Here is a 14323-nt window from a genome sequence, read left to right on the forward strand (position 1 = left end):
CCTCCCTTGCAAGAGACAGTGCTCCTTTAATCAGCTTCCCCTGGGAGAGGTCAAATTTACTCAGCTTTATCAAATTAGAGTCTGTGCGATGTGCACTGTGGGATTCGGATGTGAGTGTAAGACAGAGAAAGAGAAAGAGACAGCAAACAAGAGACAAAAATTGAGATATAGAGAGCGAAAAAGAAAGAGGACACATGGGTCCTGTTAAGGCAGGGAAGACTGGATATACCTGACAAACTGATTATTACACCACCCCCCCCTCAGTGTCACTGCTCACTGTGGGCCACATTTAGAGCTTGACTATCTGCCAGTTGAGACTGTATATAAGATGGACGTTGTCAACGTGACGTCACCGACTGGTTTATGGACTGACGTTTTGAAGCCTCGAGTTCGGCATTTTGGCCGTCGTCATGTTGTTGTTGTTTTGCAACCAGAAGTGACACAAGAGGGCGGCGCTGAGCACAACTGAACGCTGAATAAGACACTTTTAGGTGACCAAAAAGGTTATAATTAACTTTCATGAACTGAAAACACACTGTGAAAGGATTAAAGTTGTAAGGCAAAAATGCGGACAATTCCCAAAACCAGATAACGCCGTAGTAGCTACCTGTCAATCATAAGGTAGCCCCGCCCTAAAGCATCCCCTGCTTCATGGTCTATCTGACTCTAAATGGGACCATAATTTACTAAATGAACATCATGCTGTATTGAAGAAGATTTGAAACTAGTGATTGAGACCATAAACTCATGTTTACAATGTTTACTGAAGTAATAAATCAAGTGAGAAGTAGAATCATTGTCAGACTTCTTTTTGCAACCAGAGGAGTCGCCCCCTGCTGGCTGTTATAGAGAATGCAGGTTTAAGGCACTTCCTCATTGGCTTCACTTCTCAGACCTGGAGGTAGCTCAGAGGTTGAGACTGGAGTTACAGTACAAGCAGGGATATGTGGCCTCCAGCAAGAATGATTACAGTAACATGCAAATATAGTTTTTTCCACCATCAAATTATGATTTGGAGATTTTTTTATACATGTACTTTATTTGCACGCTTGCCTCTTTATGCACTTGAAACCCAGATTTGTATGTCTTCTCAAACTGTACAGTTGTGACCGGTGTAACTGTTGCATAGAGCCTAAAAAAATATGAGTTATTCAACTTAAAAACATTATGTAATTCCACTGGCATGTAATTCATATAAAGCCAGTGTAATAAACCGTGTGAATATGAGCTATAACAATTGTCTCATCTCATCTCATCTCATCTTCAACCGCTTATCCAGGGTCGAGTCGCGGGGGCAACAGCTCCAGCAGGGGACCCCAAACTTCCCTTTCCCGGGCCACATTAACCAGCTCTGACTGGGGGATCCCACTCTACTCTGAGTCCCTCACGGACGACTGAGCTTCTCACCCTATCTCTAAGGGAGACGCCACCCACCCTCCCGATCTAGTTCTTTCGTTCATCACCCAGTCCTCATGACCATAGGTGAGAGTAGGAACGAAGATTGACCGGTAGATCGAGAGCTTTGCCTTCCGGCTTGCAATACCATCCACGCTGCTCCGATTCCCCGGCCAGTCTCACGTTCCATAGTGCCCTCACTCGGGAACAAGACCCCAAGGTACTTGAACTCCTTCACTTGGGGTAAGGACTCATTCCCTACCCGGAGTAGGCAATCCAACAGGTTCCTGCTGAGAACCATGGCCTCAGATTTAGAGGTACTGATCCTCATCCCGGCTGCTTCACACTGGGCTGCGAACCGATCCAGTGAGTGCTGGAGGTCGCAGACCGATGATGCCAACAGGATCACATCATCTGCAAAAAGCAGCGATGAGATCCTCAACACACCGAACAGCAAACCCACCTCCCCCCGACTACACCTCGATATCCTGTCCATGAATATCACAAACAGGATTGGTGAAAAAGCGCAGCTTTATTTTATTGTGTTTTATCTGATTATTGTCCCACGATGCTTGCTAGTTTAATATTTGGGTAATGTTCTAAACAGCACTGAATAACAGCAATAAACACAAAAAGGAAAAAGTTCAATTCTCCGTGATCTGTCTGAACAGAGGAATAAAATAGTGTTCATTATGAAGATTGACTTTTCCCCAACACACACTCTGGTCCACAATATCACAAACATTACTCGGAAACATTACTCATTATACACACACACCACACTTTTACTCAGTGCCTCATCCTCCCAGCTGTGAACTCCTCTCCAGGCGTTATCTTATTTCCCCCTCCCTGTGGGAATCAAGCCACAGCTGGAGATCTCTCTCTCTCTCGCCCTCTCTCTGTCTCTTTGTCTCTCACATATTGAGTATGTGCACACACATATACAGAGATATTACACATGAGTATACCCCAGTGACCATTACTTGTTTCAGGTTGATCTTTGGTGATGCCCTCTAAACTCGATTAGCACAACGTCCGTCTGTTAGGGAACCATACCATTAACACGATCTATGCTGTTTTCACAGAATAGGCTTTCAATCAGCCCATTTCTAAATAGCTTAAATTTTCATTATCTACAAGCTTACCCAACACCAAAATGATGGATCTTTCCTGTCTCATTTACAAATGCTTGCACACAGCATGCCAAATGAAATTAAAAGATAATGTTCAAAACCTTAAATATTAGGGGTGTCAAAGTTAACACGATAATAACGTGTTAACGCAAATTCATTTTAACAAGGTCAAATTTCCATTGGTACTAACTACTTTTTTGCAAAGGAGGCTAAATAACGCTCCAAACTTGCGCTAAATTTTGGCGAGGAAAAACTGTCATGGCCATTTTCAAAGGGGTCCCTTGACCTCTGACCTCCAGATATGTGAATGTAAATGGGTTCTATGGGTACCCACGAGTCTCCCCTTTACAGACATGCCCACTTTATGATAATCACATGCAGTTTGGGGCAAGTCATAGTCAAGTCAGCACACTGACACACTGACAGCTGTTGTTGCCTGTTGGGCTGCAGTTTGCCATGTTATGATTTGAGACTATTGTTTTATGTGAAATGCAGTACCTGTGAGGGTTTCTGGACAATATCTGTCATTGTTTTGTGTTGTTAATTGATTTCCAGTAATAAATATATACATACATTTGCATAAAGCAGCATATTTTCCCACTCCCATGTTGATAAGAGTATTAAATCATGATTAAATGTTTTAATCGATCAACAGCAGTATTGAATATATTATAGTCTCCACTTTTAAAACAACAGCCGCTCAAATGCTTTACTGAAAAAGCTGATAAGCATTTATAGAAAGAACAGATCACTGAAACATTGAGAAATAGCTGATTTACTGTAAGTTGCGTGAAACAGACTGCCAGAGGTGGATAAAGCACGCCAAGTGTTTCTAACCAAGGTTCATAGCGAGAGAGAAGACATACAATGAGATGTGATGTGGATGAGAACATGTGGCCAAATGCTGAAGATCATATAGATTAGAACAAGACTGAGCATTACTTTATTATTCATGAAGTGATTACTATTTGTTCTACTGTACTGTACTTCATGGAATATAAAGTAAAGATGACTCATTCTTTTAGATGGTATGTTACCAGAAATGCAAACATCTGACACTCAACGAAAACATGTAGAGTAGTTTACAGTAAAAGGAAACTGAATTAAAAAAACAATGGAATTTACATAGTCTATTGTATGCAGTTAGAACTGAAACATGAATAGTTGATGATATCTGCCATAACAGTATGACCACCTGCCTAATATTGAGTAGGTCCCCCTTTTGCCGCCAAAACAGCCCTGACCCGTCGAGGCATGGACTCCACTAGACCTCTGAAGGTCTGCTGTGGTATCTGGCACCAAGCCGTCAATAGCAGATCCTTTGAGTCCTGTAAATTGCGAGGTGGGGCCTCCGTGGATTGGACTTGTTTGTCCAGCACATCCCACAGATGCTCCATTGGATTGAGATCTGGAGAATTTGGAAGCCGAGTCAACACCTCCAACTCGTTGCCATCCACATGATGTAAAAGAAAACGTGATTCATCAGACCGGGGCCAACTTCTTCCATTGCTCCGTGGTCCAGTTCTGATGCTCATGTGCACATTGTAGGCGCTTTTGGCGGTGGACACGGGTCAGCCGTGATAATAACTCAAATTTGATTCACTACTGCTGTGTTGTATTAGTGATTGACGGTTGTAAAATGGACATACACCAATCAGCCATAACATTAGGTCAGCGTGGGCACCCTGACCGGTCTGCGAAGCCCCATACGCAACAAACTGATGCACTGTGTGTTCTGACACCTTTCTATCGGAACCAGCATTAACTTTTCATCAATTTGAGCTCCGGTAGTTCTTCTATTGGATCGGACAATACGGGCCAGTCTTCGCTCTCCACGTGCATCAATGAGCCTCGGGTCTGACCCTGTCGCCGGTTCACCGGTTTTCCTTCCTTGAACCACTTTTGGTAGGTCCTGACCACTGCAGACCGGGAACATCCCACAAGAGCTGCAGTTCTGGAGATGCTCTGACCCAGTCGTCTAGCCAGCACTATCTGGTCCTTGTCAAAGTCGCTCACATCCTTACGATGGCCCATTTTTTCTGCTTCCAACACGAAGTTCAAAGTTCAAAATGTTCACTTGCTGTCTAATATATCCCCCCGACCCCTCCACCCCCCACTGCCAGGTGCCATTGTAACGAGATAATCAATGTTATTCACTTCACCTGTCAGTGGTCTTAATGTTATGGCTGATCAGTGTAGTTAGTGTATATAGAGAACGTTGTTTTGCATTTTGAAACGTAGAGTTGGTATTTAATGAGCAATATGTGGTTTTGAGCATAAAATGAACTAATTGTGTGATGTAGGTGTGTTGCTGCGTGAAGAGTTTAGAAAAAGTATCTGAAGTTTAAATACATTCTTGTGAGCTTATTGTATGTCCTCTCTTGCTATGCACCTTTGCTAGAAACACTTTATCCACCCCTGGCAGTATATTTTACACAAATTGCAGTACATCAGCTATTTCTCAATGTTTCAGTTATATGTTCCGTCATAAATGCTTGTCAGCTGTTTCAATATACGTAGCTTTTGAGCTGCGCTATTGTTGCAGAACATTTTGAACATTAGATTTTCATTTCTGGCATGCTGTGTGCATTTGTAACTAAGACAAGAGGGATCCATCATTTTGGTGTTGGGTAAGCTTTTATGTAAAGACAATTTAAGCCTTTTAGAAACATGTTAAAGTAGCAGTAGGCAGAATATTGTTGGCGTCATTGGGCCAAAACAACCTTTCAGCATATTGTAATTCAAGTGTTCTGAGAGATAACTAGATTTCTGCACCTCCTCATGGCTCTGTTTTCAGGCTTTAGAACATCTAGCCTGTGACGGAAGCCAATCACAGGCCAAAATTTAATACCTGTTTTAACGGTCATACTGGCCAAAGTATTAAACTATGATTGAAAACCTGAAGGGAAAATAGGGCCAAGAATTATCTATTATTATATCACATTTTTTTTTACTTCCCTGGGTGGTGGTTGGTATTTCTTCAACTGATCTCAACATGGTCACAAACTTTCTCATTTTACAACTAAACAGTACACTACGAGATGTTTCTGAAAACATTTGAGGAGAGAAATAGGCATTACAGTTACAGAATATTAATTAATATTTGATCAGCGCTGCCTAGTTTGACCGTTTGGCGCCAGCTCAGCTCTGATTGGTTGTTTTTCTCTGCTCTGTGAAATCTGGCAGATGCCGTTAGGAGCACCGGAGGACACAGAGGCACATGATTTTATTCAGGTTACCTGTTTTATGCACTACTGTCAGGATACAGTTAATCTTTAATCGTATTTGCTCCAATTCTGCCTACTGCAGCTTTAAGTGACTGCAAACTCCGTGAAAACATCATGAATTGTGTTCATGGTCCACAACAGACGGATGGTGAGCTAATTGTGTTTAGACTTTTGACAATGCGACTAGAGATTGGACAAAAGGATGTTAGAGATTTAAAAAAAGAAAACAAACTGTAATTATATTTAGTTAATTATACTTTGCAGGAGTATTTTTACATTGTGGTTTTGTTACTTTTACTCAAATAAAGGATCTGAATACTTCTTCTACTATATGTTGAGTGGTTATACATGTCGCAAAAACCTCTACTGTCCTCCTACTCAATCCTACTGGTTATAAGAACATTTTATTTCCCAGGTGAATTGTAGAGAGTAATATCTTATCAGAACTGATAAAACACGGATATCAGAACCTAAAACAAAGCACGCTTTTCATCACCTGACTGTGTGTGGAAAATAGAGAGTCTGCTAAGCTGTGGGTGGTCAGCCATTATTTGGCCTGTGGGCTAACAGACGTCTGGACTCTACCAACGTCACCCACTAAAGCTCCACTTAGCAACTCCAGTTTTACCAAAGACAGACACAAACCACCATCAACTATTGAACAGCATCTTCTGATTTGTATTTTTTATGAAGACCCTAATAGTTAAACTTCAAATATTTGGAGCATGCCGTGCAAAAAAAGAAAAGGGTTTTACTATCATCAATGACCGCTTTAATTCTCTCTGAGGCTCTGGAACACATGGGAGTTTTTAAAACAATTACCCTCCGCTGAATGAGACTCATTATGTGGTCAGAGGGTTCAGAGGAGAGGAAAAGGAAGAGAAAGGTAAGATGGAGGAGGAGGAGGAAGAAAAAGAGTTAAAAGACACGGGCGAAGAGCAGGAAAGGGAGGAAAAGAAAGCAAATGAAATGAGGTGGAAGAGGAAGAATCACGGTGGTGAAGGAAGCATGGGGTGGAGGCTCTACTTAAATTATCTGAATTAAAATGTCTTTAGCCCCCAAAACACAGTGAGAAACTCCACAGGGCACGGGGTGTATGGGATGCATCAAATTGTGAAAAACACCCCACCCTGACATGCCAATTAACCAAGACCCAAGGGACCATACGCTGATCTCAAATCCATGGTTTATAACGAAACATAACAGCTTGGTCAACTGAAAAGTATGAACAAATGTTTATGAGTAAAGAAAACAGGAAACCAGTCTTTGAAGGGATCAGTTGCTGCTGACGGCGATGTGGTCCCATCACCCCCCTGAAAACCTGCAGCAGACTCAGGAGAAGAAACTGATCCCGATCTCAGCCAATCTGCTCATGCAAGATTGAGTTGTACAATTTCAACATCAGCAAATCATTTTCATGCATGTTTTAGTGCATTTATTGGAGAATACTTGGTTTTCTATATCAATAGCATTAACTTGCACGGCAGCTGGATTCTCGCGATGTCACAAGTTCATGGAGTCACGAGAATTGAGTGATTACAGATCACACAAAAATCTTGTCAGGCTTCAAGTAATGCGTTTGTGTCCGGCAAGCCAGAGCACTGACCAATTGGCGCCCTGTGAGGCGTGGGAGACTACTCGGAGGAGAGGTAACCGTTCGTTCTAAACAACAATGGCGGCTCCTGAAGAGATTAGCGTTGGTGTTGCAATAGCATCAGTTATATCAGAACTGGAGAGTATTTCTTCATTGAAAGAAGAGCAAAGAACGGCACTGAAGAGGATGTTTTTGCTCTTCTCCCGACTGGCTTCAGCAAGAGTTTGATTGACAGGTAAATCATCCAATCACCTGCCAAGTGTTTTTTTTTAAAGTGCCTGCCTTTTTCCAAACAGTTTCCAACGACGGCTTCTCGGATGTTACTGTGAAACACCCCATCAGGCGGGTCAGGTTAGTGATCACATATGGCCTGATGCAACTTTATATTTCTTTCCACCTCCACGTCACACTCCCTTTATGAAGTGGCAGCAGCATATGTTTTACTCACAACTGTTTTGAAGTGAAATCTAATACCAATAAATTAAAACTCCAAAGCCTTTGTAGGGAATTAATTGCACTAAGTCAGTCAGGAAGTAACATAAGGCATAAAGTGACACATACTGTAACTTCTATAGCCAAGTTTGTGGTCAGTTTGTCCTCCAATTTCACAGCCTCCTATTTAACTAAACCTCTGGTGCACAAAACAAAGGGTCTGCCGTCACTTCTTTTTCCATGCTCCACCTTTAATCTAACATGAGTGAGGACTCTTTCTGGTCTCTCTAGCCTAAAATTTCCCATTCATGTACTATATAATTTACAGCTCATCTTTCGCACATGTTGGCTTCAGTATTGAGACAGTATGTTCTCAGATTATACTGCTCACGATGCAAATCCAGTACTTGAGAGTGTACGTACAAAGCAACATTCTTCACTGGAATTTATGTTTCACAATTTGGCACATTTGCATTATACATCAATATTACTGGCAATCTGTGAGTGACTATGGCATTACAGATGGCCACGGTGCAAGCCAGCAATCAGAAGCTGATGCAGTTATCCTACTATATCCTCCAGTAATACACCCAGAGTCTATGATTAATCGCGATTAATTGCAATTTTTTTTATCTGTTCAAAATGTACCTTAAAGGGAGATTTGTCAAGTATTTAATACTCTTATCAACATGGGAGTGGACAAATATGCTGCTTTATGCAAATGTATGTTTATATTTATTACTGGAAATCAATTAACAACACAAAACAATGACAGATATTGTCCAGAAACCCTCACAGGTACTGCATTTAGCATAAAAAATATGCTCAAATCATAACATGGCAAACTGCAGCCCAACAGGCAACAACAGCTGTCAGTGTGTCAGTGTGCTGACTTGACTATGACTTGCCCCAAACTGCATGTGATTATCATAAAGTGGGCATGTCTGTAAAGGGGAGACTTGTGGGTACCCATAGAACCCATTTACATTCACATATCTGGAGGTCAGAGGTCAAGGGACCCCTTTGGAAATGGCCAAAAGTTCCTCGCCAAACTTTAGTGCAAGTTTGGAGCGTTATTTAACCTCCTTTGCGACAAGTTAGTATGACATGGTTGGTACCGATGGATTCATCAGGTTTTTTAGTTTCATATGATGCCAGTATCTTCCCTCTAGTAACAAAAAAACTACAATTTCCGGGAGATTGATTGCATTAATGTGTTAAAGATTTATTATCGCATTAACTTTGACAGCCCTAATAAATGGATAGCTACCTCTGTAGAAATGGAAGAGTTAAATCTCTTCTGGTTTGTCATTTCACAACATATTGCCTACTATTGCTCAACTATCACGCTCAGATCCTTCAAGAACAGTTAAACCGCAGTATGTGCTTAAACAGTGTGGATAAAATATGCACAGTCATGTCAGTGATGGGAATCTGTCATTTCTGATTTGATCATTTTTTTAGTGTCTTGCAAAAAAAGTACATCAGAAAAACAAATTTCTTAACTCCAAGACTGTGCTCTCAGACGCAGAACTACAAGCTTCCAATAGCTCAGCTCATACAAAACACATTAGACATAGTATCACCACATGGGAGCTGTGAAGCTAACAGAACTTTATGTCAGCCAAGTAGTGCAAAGTTTAAAACCCTGTGGTGCAATCCGTCCTATAGTGAAGAATATTTGTTGTAATGGTGCAGTTAGAAGTAGGTAGGGTAATGGTTGGGGTTTAGGGGTAGGGGGTAGGCAGTGATGTTTCAAAACCACCAAGAGAAGTATAGTGACCAGCTGAGAGGGACAAGCAGGGTATGATTCGGTCAGCTGCTGGAGACAGTTTGCCAGTAGGGAGCCATTAGTTTGCAAAGCAACGGCGCTAAGCAGTGCTGTAATGTATTTGGCAGAGATGAAGCAGTGATGGCGTTGACTGCTGACGCACTGAGAGAAAAGCTGCTTCTACTGTGCTGCTGCTCTGCCCACATGTGCTATTCTCCTCTGCATGGAGGAAAGTTTACTTCACTGAGAAAGCTAGAAAATGCAAAAAGAGAGAGTTTGTAAAAGAGTTGGTGAGGATTTTCTATCTCATATAGAGTGGGAGGTGTGGTTGGGTAAAAGTCAGTTTAAATATTTTCAGCTGTAGGAATGAAAACGACAGGCAGTGACAAGTTGTGGTTGAGGCATTGAGAAATTGCTATATTTAGTAAACTTTGTGCAGGATGGCTGATATCAACACAGCTACCTATATTAAATGCATGCAAAAATAATTTATACAAGGCATGCTGTAGTTATATAGATATTAGTCCTCCATCAGAAGACCAGTCAGCTGGATCTTCATCAGCAAGTGACCGTGTGGTGGGACCATCGTCTTTGGAGACAGTGTCTTTGGTTCCATTAAAATGTCCTGGTGGTGGCTTGAGCGTCATCATCGGCACCAGAGGGTAGACCTCTGACATGAAACCCAGCACCTGACTCTTGGTGAGGTTTGCAAGCTGCTGAGGTCTTCACCCTGTCTGCTGAGGCCTCCGTCGGGCAGACGCTCATCATAGTTCCAGAGGTGGACAAACTGGATGAAGTACGACAATCAATTAGTCCATTAGCCCATCCAATCTCATGTGTTATCTACTACCAGTGTGAACCAGGGCTGTGTAGTCAAGTCCAATTTAATCGAGTCCAAGTCAAGTCCAAGATCAGGTCCAGTCAAGTCCAATTCAAGACTAAGACCAAGTCAAGACCGAGTCCAGTGCAAATCGAATCCTGTTCAAGGCCATAATAGTGTCTTTCCAATGCTAATCTAGTGATTAATGAGTTAGGATGGACAGAAATAATCTATCTATAAACAATACTGATCTATCTACTAACATCAAACTAATCAATGCATAGAATTAAGGTTTGAGGATCATTACAGTCTAACGTTACATTCAGAAACCTTGAATTGATCCAATATTTTCTAACGTTTCTACCCTGCAGCCACCCCCAATATGCCCACAAGCAGGGACATTTTCATTTTCAATTTATTTATTGGGAATATTATTTATGCAAATAGCATGGAGGAGGAAGTAGGTATACTGCAGCACCTCCTAAAACAAACAACCCTCAATTGATAAAGTTTAAACTTGTTTTTTTTCTGTTCATTACCATGGTTGCATAAAGGGTGTAAGAAACAGGTAACGTTCTGTACAACTGATCCCAAATCAGTAGCCGGGAACAGCTTCACCAGTATAGCCAAACCAGACCAAGACAAGACCAAGTCCAAAAAGGCACAAGTCAAAGATAAGTGCAAGACTTCAAAAAAGTGGACTTGAGACCGAGACCAGACTGAAGTACTACAGCCCTGGTGTGAACACGGTGTCACTTACTGGGCTCTGCCGTCAGGGTGCTCAGTAAGGTGGGACTTTGTGACGAACGAGTTCTGCAGAGCTCGATGGGGAGAGATTCTCTGACCCCCGTCCAGATGCAGCAGCTGTTTGATGAGATCAACAAAAGCCCTCCTGTCCTCAAATTCAGCAGCCTCCCATTTTGGATAGATCTGGATTTGGAAACAGATTCAGGTCAGTTGATCCAGCCCCAACCTCTCAGACACAGGTTAATAACTGGTACTGGTTCGGCTTTTACTCAGCAGAGAGTACCTACATTAACAAGGTCATCCAAAGAGCTGGGAAGGTTAATGAAGCTGTGCCACTCTACTACTTCCACATTGTTGGCAGCTGTGTATTCTTCAGGCATCTAAAGGAACAGTTTATATGAGTACTGTGATTCAACCAACTCAAACAAAGACGAGCATGGTTACTCTACCATCAGCCTCCATGTTGGACCGTCAGCAGCCTTTTCCTCATTGAAAAAATACCGAGTATATTTCCCAGGACGGAGCAGGTGGTCCTCCGGCTGACCCAGAACCTCCACCATGCTCTTCATCTGCAGACAAAATATACAGAATCACATCAGCTGACATTCTGCAAAGTGTCCACTTGGTTCTGGACATTTGTCTGAGCTATAGCTGACTGACCATCTGATAGTCACAGTCGACAGAGAAGAGATTTTCAGCGAGATAGAGGAAGGCCAGGATGCAGCCGACTCCCCACACATCTATAGCCTCGGTGAAGGGGAGGCCGAGGGTGACTTCTGGAGCTCTGAGGAGGCAAAGACAAGGGCCAAAGATGAGATAGTAAGATGATCTGTTTGCAAGCGTTGAGGACCAAGAGAACAATGAAGGATGAACCCACCTGTACCCGGTGGGCTGAAGATCCATCCCAGGTTGGACGTTGGAGGCTGGAATGGCTTCGCTGAAGTCTATTAATTTCACTCTGAGGGGCCGGTCCTGCTTGTTGACGAACATAATGTTGTCCGGTTTGATATCGGTATGCAGGATACCGAGACCCTTCAGGGCATCCAAGGCCTCCAATAGCTGCAGGGACAAAACAAGAAAGGGATTTAGTTTCCCATGTGCTGCTGTTTAGGGCTAAGACTTAGGGGTTAGGATTTCTCTTATTGGTGAGTGATAGATATATAGAACTATAGATAACTGATTCCATATTACAATAATACATACCTGCTTTGCGATCGGCCGGATCTCGTTCAGAGACAGTGGATTCCAGTCTCGTTCGTGGACCAGGTCATAGAGACTGCTCTCCAGCATCTCGAATGCTAGACAGGTCTGTCCCATATAATCAAACCGCTCGAAGAACTTCACCACGTTAGTGTGGTCTGGATTCAGGACACTGATTGCCTCTAACATGGACACCTAGGGGAAAAGAAGAGGTTCCTACTCTGATGGAGCAGATGAAATCTATAAGCAGGAGAATACCGTATGTCCAAAAAATCTACCTCTTTCTTAGGGTCCTGGATGAAATCAGTGTCCTTCTTGAGGATCTTAACAGCCACTGTCTCTTTTGTTGCCATATTTCGGCACTTGGCCACTTTACCGGAGCAGCCTTCACCGATAAACTCCAGAATGCAGTAACCAGAGGAGCTGCTTAGCAGAGTCTGACCTGCCTGAACCTCAGCTGCTGTCAGTGTGACTGCGGGAGTGAACACACTGAGTCAGTGAATTTAGTAATTTAGGAAAACAGATTTAAAATGGGCGAGATAAAGTCATTGTCAAAACCAAGTAACAAACACTGGTATGATATATTCCTAACAGTATTTTTTAATAGGGATCCCCCCCTTGTGCAGACAACTTGTGCCACAGAACATGACATAGAGCTGCTCTGTCCTGTATAACATTGAAGGACCAGTTCACGTGTTGGCCTGTGTATCGGCCGGTATCAGCAATCTCTCGCAACCTATTCCTATTTATTCATTATTTCTTTAAGCATGTTATAGTAATATTTACATAGAATGAGAAGTATAAGCAAAATAAATTGTCAAACACTTGATGCATTGAATATTTAAATCAAGACATCAATTTCTTTCACTTGTACTTTTCATTGTATGTAAATATTAGTTTTTTTCTGGCTGTCCACTTGTTTGTATGATCATTCTCTTTTTTTATTTTTTATTTTTTGTTATTTTATATGTTCGAAATAAATTTTGAAATGAAAAAAAAAATACTGTGTCAGTCATAATCAGCTGTGTTTTTTTTTGTTGCTATTATTATACTGGGGCTATGCACCTTCTATAGTAGGCCTATAATACTTCAATAATACTCCATACATTTGACAGTTATTAAAATGTACAGGAGATATTAAGTTTGAGGGTCCTCCCCCCAAAAAATGTGAAGATTTTTTGACTTAAAACTATGCAATTTGACATCATTTTGGACCTTTATTATTACTAGTTAAATGATTGTTTTTATTATTTATGACAGCCTTCGTCTGAACATTTAATTCTTCTGGAAATGTTTGCCCTTAAAAGAGCAGGATCAGAAACCTTTTAAATAATGTTTCATTAATTATATGATGAACAATTCACTAATTATTTTACAAAATGGACATGAACATTGTATTGATAAATTAAAAAACCCTTCATTCTCACCCCCCACACCCTCGTGCCATGCTTCGGCTCGTCCAGATGTTTCCCACATATAATTTTAATGTCAATGCGGCTTATGAGGCTTAGCGTGCAAATACGCTGGCGCTGTGCCGTTATAAATCGGCATTATGAATCTCCCAGAGAACCTGACATGGAGAGTCACAGTAACGCCAAGAAGTAAAAAGACTGTGAGCACTGGTCCCCAGTGTGCTTTCAAAGCAGAAACATCCAGCATCATGTTGTGTGTTTCGTGTGTCTATCTTACCTGATGCACCAAAGGCACCTGAGCTCAGCCACAATGACATTTTTCAAAGTAAAATCTTCTCAGTTTTGTTTATCCATCCGAGCTTTTCAATTTATGACTCTCGACAACTTAGAACACTGCAACTTCATGCTGGAAAACATGTTTTTATTCAAACAATCTACTAAATATATGAGTTCTGCTCCTGACAGTTTGAAGAAGAAAGGTTTCCCAGCACTTCGTTAGTTTTTACAGACTATTTAGAAACTATTCATCGAGTCAAAACAGCACCACAGCACCTGACAACTGTGTGTGTGTGTTCGAGTGTGTACCCAGTAA

At 41.7% G+C, this 14323-nt stretch overlaps 1 protein-coding gene across 1 annotated transcript; it reads right to left on the minus strand.

Annotated features, from left to right (window-relative positions):
- Nucleotides 1-9942: 9942 nt before the first annotated feature.
- LOC119496544 (homeodomain-interacting protein kinase 1-like) lies at nucleotides 9943-14323 on the minus strand. The gene is made up of 9 exons (XM_037783926.1): nucleotides 14009-14323; nucleotides 12598-12791; nucleotides 12323-12514; nucleotides 11997-12178; nucleotides 11780-11903; nucleotides 11569-11688; nucleotides 11407-11499; nucleotides 11133-11302; nucleotides 9943-10339 (listed from the first exon to the last, which is right to left on the minus strand). The coding sequence occupies exons 1-9, from the start codon at nucleotides 14046-14048 to the stop codon at nucleotides 10168-10170; spliced, it is 1287 nt and encodes a 428-aa protein (XP_037639854.1). The 5' UTR covers nucleotides 14049-14323; the 3' UTR covers nucleotides 9943-10167.

The sequence above is a fragment of the Sebastes umbrosus genome, chromosome 11 (assembly GCF_015220745.1).
Source record: "Sebastes umbrosus isolate fSebUmb1 chromosome 11, fSebUmb1.pri, whole genome shotgun sequence".
NCBI classification, from domain to species: Eukaryota; Metazoa; Chordata; class Actinopteri; order Perciformes; family Sebastidae; genus Sebastes; species Sebastes umbrosus.

Bases quoted from the DNA above. Each gene is read 5' to 3' on its own strand.
- LOC119496544 (XM_037783926.1), bottom strand. From the start codon at position 14,048: ATGTCATTGTGGCTGAGCTCAGGTGCCTTTGGTGCATCAG. The intron at 12,179-12,322 runs GTATGTATTATT...TTGTCCCTGCAG, and splicing joins TCCGGCCGATCGCAAAGCAG to CTATTGGAGGCCTTGGATGC. The intron at 10,340-11,132 runs GTAAGTGACACC...TACTTCATCCAG, and splicing joins CACCCTGACGGCAGAGCCCA to TTTGTCCACCTCTGGAACTA.